The sequence below is a fragment of the Cydia pomonella genome, chromosome 1, assembly GCF_033807575.1.
Source record: "Cydia pomonella isolate Wapato2018A chromosome 1, ilCydPomo1, whole genome shotgun sequence".
NCBI classification, from domain to species: domain Eukaryota; kingdom Metazoa; phylum Arthropoda; class Insecta; order Lepidoptera; family Tortricidae; genus Cydia; species Cydia pomonella.
Window position 1 is genome coordinate 42,458,161 of NC_084703.1, and position 16,064 is coordinate 42,474,224.

General features: G+C 37.8%; 2 protein-coding genes across 3 annotated transcripts in view; one reads left to right on the forward strand and one right to left on the reverse strand.

Annotated features, from left to right (window-relative positions):
• Positions 1–16,064, reverse strand: part of LOC133524158 (GTPase-activating Rap/Ran-GAP domain-like protein 3) — a 197,266-nt gene that overhangs the window by 126,988 nt on the left and 54,214 nt on the right. The gene's annotated exons all lie outside the window — the stretch shown is intronic.
• LOC133524086 (zinc finger protein ZFP2-like) lies at positions 4,423–8,021 on the forward strand. Its single transcript, XM_061859898.1, has 5 exons — positions 4,423–4,854; positions 4,940–5,015; positions 5,333–5,503; positions 6,086–6,318; positions 6,579–8,021. The coding sequence occupies exons 1-5, from the start codon at positions 4,844–4,846 to the stop codon at positions 7,381–7,383; spliced, it is 1,296 nt and encodes a 431-aa protein (XP_061715882.1). The 5' UTR covers positions 4,423–4,843; the 3' UTR covers positions 7,384–8,021.

Genomic DNA, 16,064 nt, shown 5'->3' on the forward strand with positions numbered 1-16,064 from the left:
TACATGATGGCCCAGCGTAGGCCAGTCCTAGGGACGCATTTATGCGTTAGAGGGAGCAAGTGATATTGCTATCTCATTTCACCGCATAGCTGCGTCCCTTGGACTGGCCTACGCTGGGCCATCGTGTAGAGGAGCCCTTACGTGGCAAACGAGAGGGCTCCATCCTGTGCACGTGCCCCAACCACCGTAAGCGTCTCTGTTTCAAGACTGCTGTGATACTGGGTAAACGTGCGATGCTAAGTACCTTCTCATTTTGCTCCTATCTTATACCTAATAATAATAAATCGAAAAGAGGAAAACAAAGGGGCATAGCTATATATGGTTAATATACATGAAATTGTTTAAAAATATTATTCATAATGTCAATATTGAGGGAGGAAAATGGGGGAAGTGGTCGTCCACTATCCTCTAAAATATTTTGAATGTTTCAACCATAAACCTAGGTAGCAATTTAGCAACTTCTGCTAACAATCTCTGCACTACAATGTAGAATTTAAAATTGGGGGTAAAGTGTCTTTCTGATCGGTCACAAAAGGAGCATTATTTATGAACTATAGAAATAAAAAATATTTCTTTTTTAATTTTTTATTTACTACCTTGAAAGTACAGGCCTTGCTTAAATAAACATAACAAACTATTATTTTATACCAATTATTGGGTTTTTGGTTCAGATAAAAAGCAGTCAAACACATCTAACCCAGTAAATAAATAATATAAAATCCAATCATAAATAATAACAAATGTGTTGTTTTCAACAGTAAATATTAGTATGGACTACACAATGTACTAAATCATAATCATAATCATTCTTTATTGCAACCATGGTACAGTATAGATGTTATACATGATATACAATGTCTCACATGGACCCTGCAAGGGCACAGCATATAATATCTTATTATTCATAATCATAACTCATAACATATTATATTATTATTAACAATGAAGCAATTCTTATATTACACATGAGATCACTAATAAATGTCAAAATAAATTATCAAAGAATGAGTCATCAAAGAAAAAAAATAAACAGAAAACTTATCTAAGATAAGTAAATTTTCTCGCACTTATTTAATGGATAAGACCTGTAGGGCTAAGATGGTCGACTCTTTATCATTTGTCACCATGTCTGTCACGTTCTAACAAATATGTAAGCGCGAAAGTGACAGGCATAGTGACAAGTGATAAAAATGGAGCCATGATGCCACCGCTGATAAGACTAATGATTGTAGTTTAACTTTCTCTGTAGGGCTAAGGTCAACTCTTTATCATTTGTCACCACGCCTGTCACATTCTAACAAGTATGTATGTAAGTGCGAAAGTGATGGGCATAGTGACAAGTGATAAAAATAGAACCATAGTGGCACCGCTGATTTGTTCTTATTTTACTACAGGTTTTTATACTAAGTCAGTGGCAAACAAGCATACGGCCCGCCTGATGATAAGCAGTCTCCGTAGCCTATGTACGCCTGAAACTCCAGAGGAGTAGGAGAAGGAGGTAACTACAGAAACAAATTTGAAATGTTTAATTATCAGTATTAACATACTAGAAACTTAATTATGAAGTAGCTGTATTGTTAGAATGTTTTTTGAAGAACTATTAATTTCATACCTTTTTGTTTTAAAATGTTTTTTCAGTTCTGGAGCCGTTTACTGAAACGGCTTTCAAAGGAAAAAATAACTCACTGTATATTTATGTGTTATATATTTTTGTGAATATTGAACATTAAAATATTTTACTGGTAACAACTGAGAATAATCATTCCCACTAGGACCCACCAAAGTAAGTTAATGGTACTACAGATCATTATTAGAAGAAAGATGAGAAAACCCATTCTTTAGCTAGTCTATCTATAACTTAGAATATTGACCCGTTTGGGCCGCTCATCTGATTTGGAGTTTATTCAGTAAAATATTATTTTGCCTAATATTTAAACATTATAACTTACTTTATTGATCACTTTCGTATATACTATAAGGGTATTGAGTTATTATGAAACAATTTGTAACTCATAAGCAGACAAGTTAGTGTACAATATTATGTATGTACCTACAACTAATCAGATAGTGGAAAGAAGCAATTTTGTGTCATACAAGGCAACATTGTTTTTAGTTTGTTACTAACTGATGGGTAAGTGCCTATATTTAAATGGGTCATCACAAGACAGTGTACGGATTTTCTGAATTAAAATAATTTTAGATAGTCTTACATATAGCAAACCTGTAATTGAGGTAACACAAACAAAAGAGGCACTATCACTTTATCTTAAATCACCACAAATAAAATTATTATCTTGACAGTCCACGTGTACCTAAATGAGTAACTAGCTGGAACCAGGCGGCGCGAACAACCACGACGTCAACACTTCCAAAAGTTTGTCGTGACACTCTTGCGACCCCAGGCTGCCTTCCTCTAGGATTCTAAGTCTGCTAGTCCATTGATACTTAGCACGAACGAATCATCTTTTAGCTTGAACAGGGGATGAATCTGCTTCGGAGAACCTTTGTTTCGTGAGGGCACGATATATAGATTTATGTTTTCCATTTACCTAGTTAATGACGATTTCGCCAGGAACTGTTCTCATAGGGGATAAAGTTGTCCCGTAGTTGCTTTTAGTAAAGTGATCGCTGGTTTTTATTAACAAATAGCCACAACGGATGGAGTGCCGGGTGTTGACTGTTGACTAAAGAATGGTTTCAAGACTAATTCTTCATTAGCTGCACACTTCCACGTTAGTTTACTGCAGTATAAGCTAACAGTTTAAATATTATCATCGAGCAAAATAACAAAAACAAACATTCTTGACCCGACTTCGCCATTTTTAAGACATGTTTTCATAATTTGACGTATCAAATTATCTGTCAAAATTGACAAGTATGCTCCACGACCAATCACGTTTATGAGCTTTCGAGAAGTCACTTAGATCTTGCTTAGATCTCTAAACCATCTCTTATTGATGTCTTATTGAAATAAGACCGGAATCAAAGTTAACGTCAATTTTGACATATCGTTTAGTTATCGATCTTTTCAATCTCTTTCCAAGAACTAACGCATCTCTAAATCATTGTTCGAATCGGGCCCATAGTCTACAATTGTTACATTAATAAAATGGCGTATGGACGCGGAAATGTGAACAATGCGTAGCACTATGACCAATCTGAGTACCCGCCTTTAAGTACGATACGGGGTGAGAGGTGCGGACAAATAGTACCCGTGCCGCACTAAACAAAAATAAATAGCTTTCAGTGTGTTACGCAAAAATACTTCCCGTAATTTTTTTCTTTTGAAATGGAATATACTTGAAGTAAGAATATCGGGAGTATAGTCATCTTTGTTTTACTCACACGGAAACATAGAAAAACCACCGCCGCACCGGGGGTAAGACAAGCGCAGATAGCTTCCGCACCGGCGGAAAGTCAAATACGGCCAAATTCTTCCCGTAACGCAGCGAATGTGTTAATTTCAAGGGTGCATCCCTGAGCTTAAATTAAGTAAGTTTCCCAGAGACACCGGTATTCTAATTAACTCCATTTCGGTAATAATCCATAACTAATTTTTATCTTATGAGGCCCTTACGAGCGTGTACACTTGCCTTAAGGCCTGTTTACATATTGATTAGTGTTTAGTACGGGTTCATGCATTTGCTACTAAACGTAAGTACCTACTATCTCGGACGGTCGATGTTCGAAATGACATTGATATGTTACAGTTTTCAATTGTTTAGTTGAGTTAAATGTAATGTTCGTGTTATAACAGCGCTATATGCAACATTTAATTACTTTTTATAAAAATAAAAATAATTAATAAATAACAAAAAAAGATATTTTTTTTCAGAAAATTAACTATACCATTAAGTTTCCTTAAACGTACTTACCGATACCCCAAAGTTAACGGAATTTAATAAAAACACGGTGTATATAATAATAATTAAGTAAAAAAAAACTTGTATCACGGAACTCTTGGCCAAATTACTCCAATGTAGGTCATTAGTTATACAATAAAAAAAGTAAAACCTCTGTGCCATGATTTTATTGCCAGTAGTAAAAAGGCACGAATTTTTTTCTTGGAAGGACAACCCTTCTCGCGGTTTTTTTTTAATTTGCCGCCTTTTTCTACTGACGGAAATGGCTTGCAAAACTATAGTCTGTTAAAGCCAATTCTATTCAAGCATCTCATAGATAATTTGAATTTCGCACCTTTCCTATTGACAAAGTTGTTTGACAGACTGTATATTCTATTATTTATCCTTCACGCTAGCTTTCATTCGTTAATATTGAAATCGTCGTCTTTATGTGTCATGACGCTCACCTGTCAGTTGAAACTAATAAAGTCTTGTTTATTGATGATACATTTAAAATAATGGACGAAGCATTCAAAATAATATTACATTAAATTTAATACCTACTTGCGCAGCATATAGGTTGTCAAACAGGTTAATGGCTGAATAGAACAGTGTCATTGACTCGTTAAACTCAGTGTAAAAAAAACAAAGTAGGTATCCATTATTATTCTGTGGTCCCTAATTGTGGTTCTCCGATCAAAATCGACAACGGCGATAGCTCACGACGTACATGTGCAAAAATGATTATTTAAGGCAATTTTTCAAGTAACAAAATTAATACGTACCTATCTAAGGCAGTCAAGCAAATAATTTTATTAGTGTAATTATTATACCAATAATTATACTCCGTCGGTTCCATCAATTTTTTCCGTCATAATTGTCAAAATATGTCTTGTCTATTTAGGTTAAATTAATGTGACATTTCTGTCTATTAAGGTTGTGTAATTTATAATATTTACACGTGTTAGTAATATTTCAGTTTTGATCCTCAAGAAGTAGCCATGGTCGACAGGTTTGTATATTCTTATATTAAGGTAAGTTTAGTATCCAGTCAAATGTTATTAAGACGAACTTGATTATAATTATTTACCTTACAGTATGAACATAGACGGTACGAGGATATCTTACATCATGCAAGAACCCGGTAACTCTAATGGCATTTTTTCTATGCAGGTATTCTAATTAATTACTTATACTTATTTTTATATAAAAATTAACATCCTATCCTATCCTATTTTGCTAACTTGCCGTAAAGTAAGCACAGTAAAATGCTTTTGCTGCCTTATTATCATTAATGTATCAGTCAAAAGATGCCAAATGATGGTCAGAGAAATCCCTTAAGAATCTCCACAACCACTATACTGCCTCTAGGCTGCGATTGCTATCTCAACCACCGGACCACCACAATACCTTCAGTGCACATTGCACAATGTTGGGGTACCGCTAGGCCACAGCCTACATTCAACATATATATTTTTAATTATTTTCAGAACCCCATGCCGTGGGACGACGACTCAGGCGCCAAATTCGTGTGCAGCTTATGTCACAAGACATTCTACAATGCTGTTGCCTTGCAAAACCACAAGAACATGCAACACGACGGGCAGTGCTCGGGCAGCGACGCCGAGTTCCAGTCGGCCACGGGCCAGGCGCATAACCAAGCAAGTCGATCTTTGTTATTACATTAGTACTTAAAATTAGGTAAATTTTTGGGCATTTTCAAACAAAACGTGTATATTTAATTGCAGCGAAATGCATACATTCATTAGACGCAACAACAGACATCTCACTTTGTCGCTTGCCATAAGGACGTCTTGTCTGGTTTTCGTATAAAGGTACAAGCAAATCTCGTCTTTATAGCAAGCGACAAAGTGGGACGTTATGCTGGCCACGGTCACATATTTATAGAGCAAAGCTGTTTTTTCAGTCTAGGCCTTTACTTATCTACGTCTCTATTAGTTCCTTAATTAATACCTACGCGCTTACATGCATTCTCCATTTTGCGTGCACAAGCTTATTTGATATTCCTGTGCTTCCATCCGTGTTTGACAAAGGTAATGCGAGCTTATAGACGCCTCAATGTGGATAGAAGTTTGCATTTTGCATTGAAACATACGCTTATACGCTTTCACAAATGCGATTAATTAGAATGTGTTGTTCTCTTTGCTATACGCGCTCGCTTGTTCATAGGTAGATTTATTCCTTGCATAATGTCACAATAATAATGGTTTTCACGCTTTTAGAGTATGAGCGGTATCAGCTGTTACGATTACAAGTTCTATCCGTTGAAAAAACCGTACGATCCAAACGAAGTAATAATCCAAAAGGACGGTATAACGACCAGAACATTTTCCGAAGACACCACGTTCCTCATAGTGAAGGTAGAGGGAGTTAGCATCGACGACAAGAGGCGACGACTCGAGGGTGTGGTCAAAAGAGCTAGGATGAAGCCGGTCAAGCAGACTGTCGACTTGAGGTGAGTTCCATCCAACACTGGAAGGTATGGGTAGGGGAGGCATTTTTCGTATAGTGAAGGTAGAGGGGGTCAGTCTTTACTTTTATGTACGCCCTCTTTTTCGACGCTCCATAAGCGCGAGCTATCCTTAAATGAATTAACTCCTATTCGTAGCTCCCATAAAGGGTTTCAAGTTTAATTATTTATGTAGGGTAAGAGTATTATGCATTGTTAGCATCTATAGTCTTCTGTGCTCTCATCATAATTATTTCCCCGCACAGGGGTCCCTTCACGTGCACCTTGCCATCTACGTTGCGGCCTGACATGCAATGTCACCAGGTGTTCTTCAACTGCTGTCAATACTCCCTTCACTACCGAGAGGAACACACCAAGCGACGAAAGGCCGCGTTACGCTGCCAGATATGCGAGAAACGATTGGACGAAGACTTTTATCTAGGCTTGAGGGCGCCGACTCGTGCGACGTTTTCCTGTCGGCTGTGTAATATGACGTTTCATGACAGTTTGGACTATGATGAACACAACAGCTCCGTTCACGCTAAAGTCAAGCCTCACCAATGTTCGCTCTGCGCGAAGCGCTTCACGCAGCAAGGCGGCCTACAACAACATATGCGAATGCACAGCGGCATACGCCCATTCGCCTGCACCTTCTGCCCTAAAGCTTTCACCCAAAGGGCCGGCTTGGATCAGCATCTACGCATCCACACTAAAATAAAGCCGTTCAAATGCGTTATTTGTCACAAGTGCTTCTCTCAATCCGTACATCTGCGGCAGCATATGCGCACACACACTAACATTCAGCCATTCGAGTGTTCGGTTTGCGGGCGGCGGTTCAAGCAGACGAGTCACTTAAATTTCCACATGCGTTCGCACGCGAACGAGTGTCAGGCGGGGGTGATGGAGAAGCTGGAGCAGTTGGCGCTGCACGGGCAGGCGTCGCCGCTGAGCTTGGCGCGGCTGCAGCCCGTGCGGGACGGAGACACGCTGTACTACGCCGCCGAGCTGGCAACGCCGGACTCTCACTACTACCAGCAGGTTGCCGAGGCCGGAACTTACCTACATGCTTGAGGTAGACTTCCATAAAACTGCTTTTGCTTAAGCTAGGTCGTAATGTCCTTATTTTGTGTAGTCGTCTGATATGTCTTGCAATAACACGTTTTTATTGCTTCAATGCAAGTAACTGTAACAGTGCACGTAGCTTTTGAATTTTGTAGATTACTAGTAAACGCTAAAACTTACAATTACTAGTAAATAACGAATATGGAAAACTTCATTTCGTAAATAAATTGATAAAATAAATTTACAAAGAAATATGTTCGTGAAAACCATACTGTTCTTGATGGGAAATTAAAATTATATTTTATAGATTCTTCTGTATCATCATGTCAGCTTGACAATGTACTCGTAATTATATGAAAGAGGTAAACACAAATTTTAATAGTTTTAATATACTCTGGCAAGCCCACTTTGTCAGTAGAAAAAGGTGAGTTATTCAAAATTTTACAAAGACCGATCCTGCGCACTTACATTTTTCAAAAATTGCAAAGCTGGCCTCCCTGAGTATATTTTAGGAGCTTAAGTAATAAAACTAATAAACATATCTCATACTATTCAATTTCCTCAGCCTGACCATACCTTCACTTTACAACATACGTTTAAAGATCACATATTAGCAAAATAAAAAACAGTTTAGCCGTAACTTGAAACTTTGTTTCTGCCGATCATTCCTAAAATTCAGTTTCACGTATAACTCTTATTGCATTGTGCGGCAAATCAGTTTCGCTGCAGTCCTGCGTCATGCGTGCCTATCCAAGGTAACAATCGCTTGCGCTACGACAGCGGAATGCTTTGTGTCTCTCCATCACTCTTCCATATTATTGTGACAGTGACAGTTTCGTTCGCTATGGAGCGTAAACGATTGGCATGTTGGCTACGCACCCTGGTGGCTTTTGAAATATTAAAATGCGCAGCTTACTGGGGTGCATGGTTAACAGCACGACATTTAGCATGCATGGAACATGGGATTATTCCAATTGCTTCACGAGTTCACCTAGTACAACTAGGGCAACTAGTGTAGGTAGTCTACTCCAATTTATGCTTTATTGATAATCATCTCGAGTTCACAGTTACATTGGTTTGCTAGTGTATTGGAGTTGCATTTGCTCGGTAAGCATATGTAATAAATCCTTGTTCGAGTACATGCGTATGCATGAAGTAGGCCGCATTGATATACAGTTTTGTATACACACACATATCACTAAACAGGGGCGATGAACTAAGGTCGGTCGCACATTGGATTTAAATGTTTGAAATATACCGAATATATGTACGGTCACGTCTGAAAATATCGACACGGACAAAGTGCCAAAAATATGTATACACTACCCTAATACATATATGGGCCATAAGGTCGTGTATACATATTTTAAGCATTTCGATCGTGTCGATGTTTTCAGACATGAGTACAGCTACACTCTTGTGTGTGTGTGTGTGTGTGTGTGTGTGTGTGTGTGTGTGTGTGTGTGTGTGTGTCGTTGCGTGCGTGCGTGCGTGCGTGCGTGCGTGCGTGCGTGCGTGCGTGGGTGCGTGCGTGCGTGCGTGCTTGCGTCCAATCCAGACTTTCTAAACACAATAAGTATAAGCATTTTTGACTGTGTGTTTTTATAGTCCACGATAACGTGCAGATTTATCAAATCTAACCTTTAATAACACGTTATTACGCGTCTTCGTGAATGACACTATAAAGGTGGATAAATCCCGTTCATTGTTAACTCAATTTTAATTTTCTAATACTCAAAAGTAGGTACTTTTGAAGTCTTAGTCCGTGCGTGTTCGTTGTTGTAGTTTTGGCCCATTTGTAGGTATGAAAGAAGAATTCAAACATTGGCAATGTGTGACTAGCCTAACAGTGTACACGCGACAATGTTTATATTAATGAGCTCTAAATTATGCTTTATTACCACACCCATAAGTTTGTCCGCAAGTAAACAAACAAGACTTGTGCAGCACAGTACCCGCTATGATTTATTATTTAGCACCGCACCTTTATATTTTATACTGTGGATGTTTTCGAAGAAACTTGGTAATGGTAATGGATAACGGCGAAGTGTCGTTTAGGTTTTTAAACGGTATTATATGAAGGAATACTGATATTATTCCATCATAAATGAAATAATATTAAAGTTCACCAGAGCAAAATATTGTAGCCGCGTTCCAACATTCCTACAACGCTGCTTTTTCAATCATAACACTTTATAAACCTTATAAAGTCCCCGGTCACGTATGGCTGCCTATAAGTCTCTATTTTCACGATAAACTCAAAAACGACTGAACGGATTTTCATGCGGTTTTCACCTATCAATAGAGTGATTCTTGAGGAAGGTTTAAGTGTATAATTTGTTAAGGTTTTGTGTAACCCGTGCGAAGCCTGGGCGGTTGCTAGTACTACTATGTATAAGGTTTGAACCTGATTTTGGGTTCGGGGATGTGACACGTATCGCAGTAACCTTATTAACTTGCAGAAATAAAACCCAGTTGGTTCACAGGGTAAGAGCAAAGAGAATTTGAAATAGAGGTAGATTGTCAAAGAAAACTTTGTAGCTACAGTAAAATTACTGCAATCTTTCGACACATGATTAAAACTTTTAGGACGTCATTTGACTGTGATCCTTATTCATCCTCTGATATGTGTAAACATTTTTAAATAACAAAAAGTGGCATAGTGGGCGTCACATGGTAGCTAAATTATTTCCAGTTGGGCGTTAACACTTGAATCTTCTCTTCAGTCAGGATTCAATGTACGCCAACGGCGTAAAATATATCATCTTGCTCTCTTGATACACAATCTACTATTTTCGCACATGTTTGATTTACTCCCCTTCTTTATCCGAAAATTGTCTCATCCAATCCAATTTCATTACAATAAATATTTATAGAAATAGTCGTAGTTCAGTGCAAAAGGAAAATGATTCGATCAAAGAGATATCAACCAGTCATCGGTCCAAGGTTTGACACAACGCAATCGACTGAAGTGAGAGGCGCGCTTCGGAAGGCGGAAAAGGTATTTGAAGGAAACACGGTAAACTGGGATTACTGCGATTGCCGAAAATAGTACATTACTATAGAGACCGGGAAACGACGCGTTCCAGGCCAAGTAGATTTAGACGGCCGAGCATACCGTTTCTTGCTTAGATTTGTACAGCGCTTTTCTCAAACTTGCAATGAAATAATTAAAAATTTGAAGTAAATTTCTATTATTCGTAGGTTTACACAGCTAAAAACAAAGAATCTACTACTATTTGATGCTTGAATGCCAAGACATTGTGTCACAATTTGATGTTTAAAAACAAAAGAAGGCTGCTTTATAGGCCTATCGGACCGGCCGGTAGGGCGGAGGCCCATCGGACGTCCCAGGTATCGCTGGGGCGATGCTGTTCAAGCGGATTTGCGCGATCTCCACGCCGATAACTGGTGGGAGATGGCGCAGGATCGAGACAACTGTGTGTGTGTGTGTGTGTGAGGCCAAGACTCATTTTGGGTCGCTGCGCCATTAAGTAAGTAAGTAAGTTTACAGGCTTAGGTGTATAGGGCTGTATGAAATTCATTTTCATATCATCTTCACTCATCTCACCGGATACGTAGTATTTCCGGACCTTATTCAACGTAAATTCATTGCAAGTTTGAGAAAAAGTAGATTATTCGTATAGGTTTGATGGTTTGACACCGCTGCTGACAAATAAATTCAGAGTTGTCACATAAAATATGAGTCTGATTCAATATGAATCATAAACCGAGCTCGGGAATCGGAGTAAACATCAAAAGAATGTAATAAACGAAGTCTATAGCATCATTTCAAGTGAGGTAAAGACCTACGTGTCGTAATAAGTATCATTTGGGCGAGGGTACAACTGCAAACAGTCACAAACACCACACATTCATGGAAAAGTTTACGGCATGTGTTACTGCGTTTCTCTTCTCCACTGGTTTAGAAAGAGATAGGACTATGTGTCATGCAGGCGTATGTTTCGTTTCGTCGGGCGCTTGGGGCTCGTTATCCACGCGTTTGGTGTGTACATAACGAAGCCGAAAACGATGTGACAAGGGAAAAAAGCGCCTTGTTACGGGCTATACATAAATTATAGATTCCTAAATTTAATGAGACGTCGCGCGTCGACCAATTTTAATATGAAATAGCTTTGTTACAGTGATAAATACTTAGGGCCTGTTTCACAATGTCCAAGTAAAGTCCTGAATAAGCTACTTGCCACTTATCTGACGAATAAAGTCAACGTTGGCGTTTCACAATCTTCGAATAAGCTTAACTGGTACTTCAGAGCTCCTAGTGTAAATTCGTCCGAAAACGTCCCGCTTGGCGCGCTGTTTCTAAATCCCATACTAAATGAGACTTAACGCAAACGCGTACGTCACGTCGCGAAATCGAATAAATTTACACGAGGGGTACATGTGCTAAGTTTTGCAGGATTTTTTATCTGGAAGTTATTTTTTTATTTAATTCATTGTTATGTTATTTATTTTTATTATTAGATTTAACACTGATTTGCAAGATACACAGTACATCTATAAATAATATAATGTAACATCCCATTTCAAATAAACACTTCTGATTCTGATTTTGATTCTGTTAATTAGCTATCCGATACCTTATTTGGATATTTTAAAACAGGCCCTTATTCAATAAAATTGACACTGATTTAGTAATCAGAATGATGCATCTGTTAAAAAAAAAACATTCTATGTAGGTCTAATAACAATAACAGACGCATATGATTACATAGTCAATGGTGACAATTACAAAATATAATTTCATCATCTCATTAAATTAACATTGATTGCTAAAAAAATCTAATTAAAGCCTGAACAAGTAATATATGTATGATCACGCGCCATATTGCGGAAATTCATCGGAACTACATTTTTTATACTAAACTGAACTGTCACCCTATAATGAGAATAACAGCGCCCTCTTGACAATGATCATATATTTCTGGTCATGCTTTACAAAAATGGCAGAATCCCTTTATACTTTCATAATGTTTGAATGGTCCAATTGTACGCTGGATTAGCTCTGTTCCTATATTCTAGCACGTTCCTCGCTCGTGCAAATCTTGAAAGCCTGGATTAATATAAATGAGCACGAGTGCACTAATCTCTGGAATGCACAAAGGAATTTATGGCTTCAACGTTTTGAAGGACACGGTGTTTCATAATGTTATTAATTTATAGTGTTAATTACTATTCTCAATTATCAATATGATCACTCATTCTACAATAATATAGAGATTGCGAATCGCTTTTTTCGAGGGGACCTCAGGATGCCTCAGATGGACCCGCGAATACATATCTATTACCACAGACATATAATTTCTGTCTATAACGTGAACTTCGTTATAAAATCCCTTTGGTTGGGTGGAGGTAAAAAAAGCTTATTTTATTTTTATTGTAGGTATATACTCCGGGTCAGCCACTTTGTGGTCTAAATCGAATACTTAAACTGGTTATTGACTCTTCATGCCAATAAGTAACTAGGTACCGTCGCCAACCATTCTCTAGTCGAAGTACTTAGAGTGTAAACTTCAATATGATATCTTACTTTACATTACGCGCCAACATAATAACATGGGACTCATGCCCTGATCCCCTCAGTTAATGTACGCTACCTTGGCTAAAAGTACATGCCATTATACGACCGGCAAAAACGTAGATGGAAAACGACTCTGAAATTAAAAAAAAAAGAATAAAGTGCCTATATAAAGTGAAGCTAATACAATAAAAAAGACCCAGAAAAACGTTTCGGGCGGCCTCTGTGAAAATAAAAGCTTGTACTCGTAATAATATTTCGAGTTTGAAATTTAACAAAAACCGTTGCAAAAGTGTTTCTCGTAAACATTACCGATGTTCGTAAAATAAACAACTGCAGCATTCGACGCGTTATGACTTTGAATCCAGTTAAAAGAAACAAACAACCCACACTTTTGCTGTAGTAATTGAAAAGAAAACAAGTTAGCGAAGCTTCTTGTACAGTCACCATCACTTAGCAGATTAACGGCCCGATTCGAATTTTAAGATAGTACGTCAACAATTTAAGATACGATATGGATTGGATATGTCAGTGTCAACAGTGACGTTTTTGTTTGAAGAAACGTCACGTTTGACACTGACATATCTAATCCATATCGTATCTTTAGCAGAGGTTTGAAGTATCTTAAAGTTCGAATTGGGCCGTTAGCCTCGGCGTAGCAAGACTAACAGCAACGACCGACCTTCGGTGGACTTTTTTGCCTTAGTGATAAGTTTACAGTGTCGACGATGGTAGTTTTCCTGGAGTAATCAAACTTCATGAGTAAATACCATTTACTCCTGTAAAGTAAAATTGGAATAATAAAAAAGCGGCCAAGGGCGAGTCGGGATCGCCCAATGAAGGGTTCCGTGCCATTTATGATGTATTAAAAAAAACTACTTACTAGATCTCGTTCAAACCAGTTTTCGGTGGAGGTTTGTATGGTAATGTATATCATATATTTTTTTTAGTTTTATCATTCTGTTATTTTAGAAGTTACAAGGGGACACACACACACACACATACACACACACACACACACACATTTTACCACTTTGGAAGTGTCTCTCGCGCATACTATTCAGTTGAGAAAAAAAATGATATTAGAAACCTCAATATCATTTTTGAAGACCTATCTATAGATACCCCACACGTATGGGTTTCATGAAAAAATTTTTTTTGAGTTTCAGTTCTAAGTACGGGGAACCCCCAAAATGATTTTTTTTTCTATTTTTGTATGAAAATCTTAATGCGGTTCATAGAATACATCTACTTACCAAGTTTGAACAGTATAGTTCTTATAGTTTCGGAAAAAAAGTGGCTGTGACATAACCGGACAGACAGACGGACATGACGAATCTATAAGGGTTCCGTTTTTAGCCATTTGGCTACGGCACCCTAAAAAGAAATATTTTGGTGAGAAATCTCATTTGGAGGCCTAGCCAAGATGACAATCGTTTACAGAGAGCGAAACGAAGCGCTGTCTCTCTATCACTCTTCCATATTAGTGCGATAGAGACAAATAGCGTTTCGTTTCGTTTCTCTGCGAAAGTGCGAACGTTTGTCATCTTGGCCAAGCGGGTTTTGTGCTGTTTTAATTGTTAGATCACTGACTTCCAAATTTAAAGGTTTATTGTAAAAAAAATATTTATATTTTTTAATGTCACGTAGAAATTGCATGAGTATGTAATTACCGGTATGAGGGCTGAGGGTAGAGTCACACTGGACTTTAAACAGCCAACTCGCCACTTAAGTTTCCACATCTATTCTCGAGAACGCAGCTTTCGGGACTTCACTCTGGACGGCCGGCTAAGGCAAGCCAGAGGCCGATAGACTGTCGGAGAGTCGCTACTCCAACAGCTCGCCACAAGCTGCCCTGCGTTGACTGATTGCACTGAGAAAACCAGCGGCGATAGAGTCGTCATGTGACCCCCTACCCGCGCCTTAAAAGCAATTTTATGTTCATATTTTAAGTTCAAATTCATGTAACAGCGTATTCAAAGATTACACGTTACGTTATCTCCAAAAAAAATACCTGAATGTGGGTGGCCGGTCATGTTACATCACCCAAACGTGTTATTTTCGAAAGACCTAGTACATAAATTTGAACCATATTAATAGGATGGTAAAATTTCTTGTTAAACGAGGTTGTTCCCCGTTCAGTCAGTAGTAGTAACCGTTGAAGTTATCTTTTGGTTAATTAAGAAAGGAGACCTAGGCTCTCCGAACATGTCGCGCGAGTGATTGAAAACACGTGAATTTACATTCACCGTTACATTTTTTCCGTATAGGTAGAATTAGTTTAATGTTTTAGGTAAATACAATGAAAAATTTGCATTAATTGCTTACATTTAGATCAAAATAAGACACGTATTTTATTCTTAATTTTCTTTGTGTATAATTCACATCACACATTTGTGTAGAAATATTCATTTTAAATATAAACGCAGTAAGCTCTCTCGTACGTATGAGCTAGACTAGAAATAGTGAAACGCTTGAATGCCTTTAATTTTAATGTCACTCTGTCATTTTCCATATTTTCTATTTGCGACGTGAAATCTTAAAATTGCATTTCTATTATTGCTTCAAACGTTCGCGTCAAAGAAATGAGAAATTCCTTCAGAAAGGCAATCTATTAATGTTTGACGCTTTGAAAATAGGAAAAATCAAACAGCACTTTAGGTTTGAACGTAGATTTTAATATCAAAGCAATATTAAAGATTTATTTTTATAAAGTTTTAAAAGGTTTTCATTTCCGATACAGACAAACAACTAAATAAATTTATTCATGCTTATTGAGTTTATTTTTCAATTTTTCCGAGCAAATACTAAATAAAATAAAAGAAGTTCTGTAAGTTGAGCTGTTATAGGAGCTTAAATAGGTTTTTTTACTCGTTGACTGTAATGGTTGATAAGGTATTTTATATACCAATTGCGTGCTTTTCATGTACGGACTCCCAAATCAACTATAGGTATAATATTATTTCGATACGCTGTAGCCAACTATAAAACAATTTACCAATCACGTGCCGCCGTGGTCAAGGAGACGAAACAAACTGGTCGCTCAATAATACATTACTACAGAGGCCGGGAAGTATGGGGTTGCCGGTCGAGTACACATAGACCGCCCGAGTACGTATAGTTATGAAGCCAGAAACCCCTTTTCACGCCG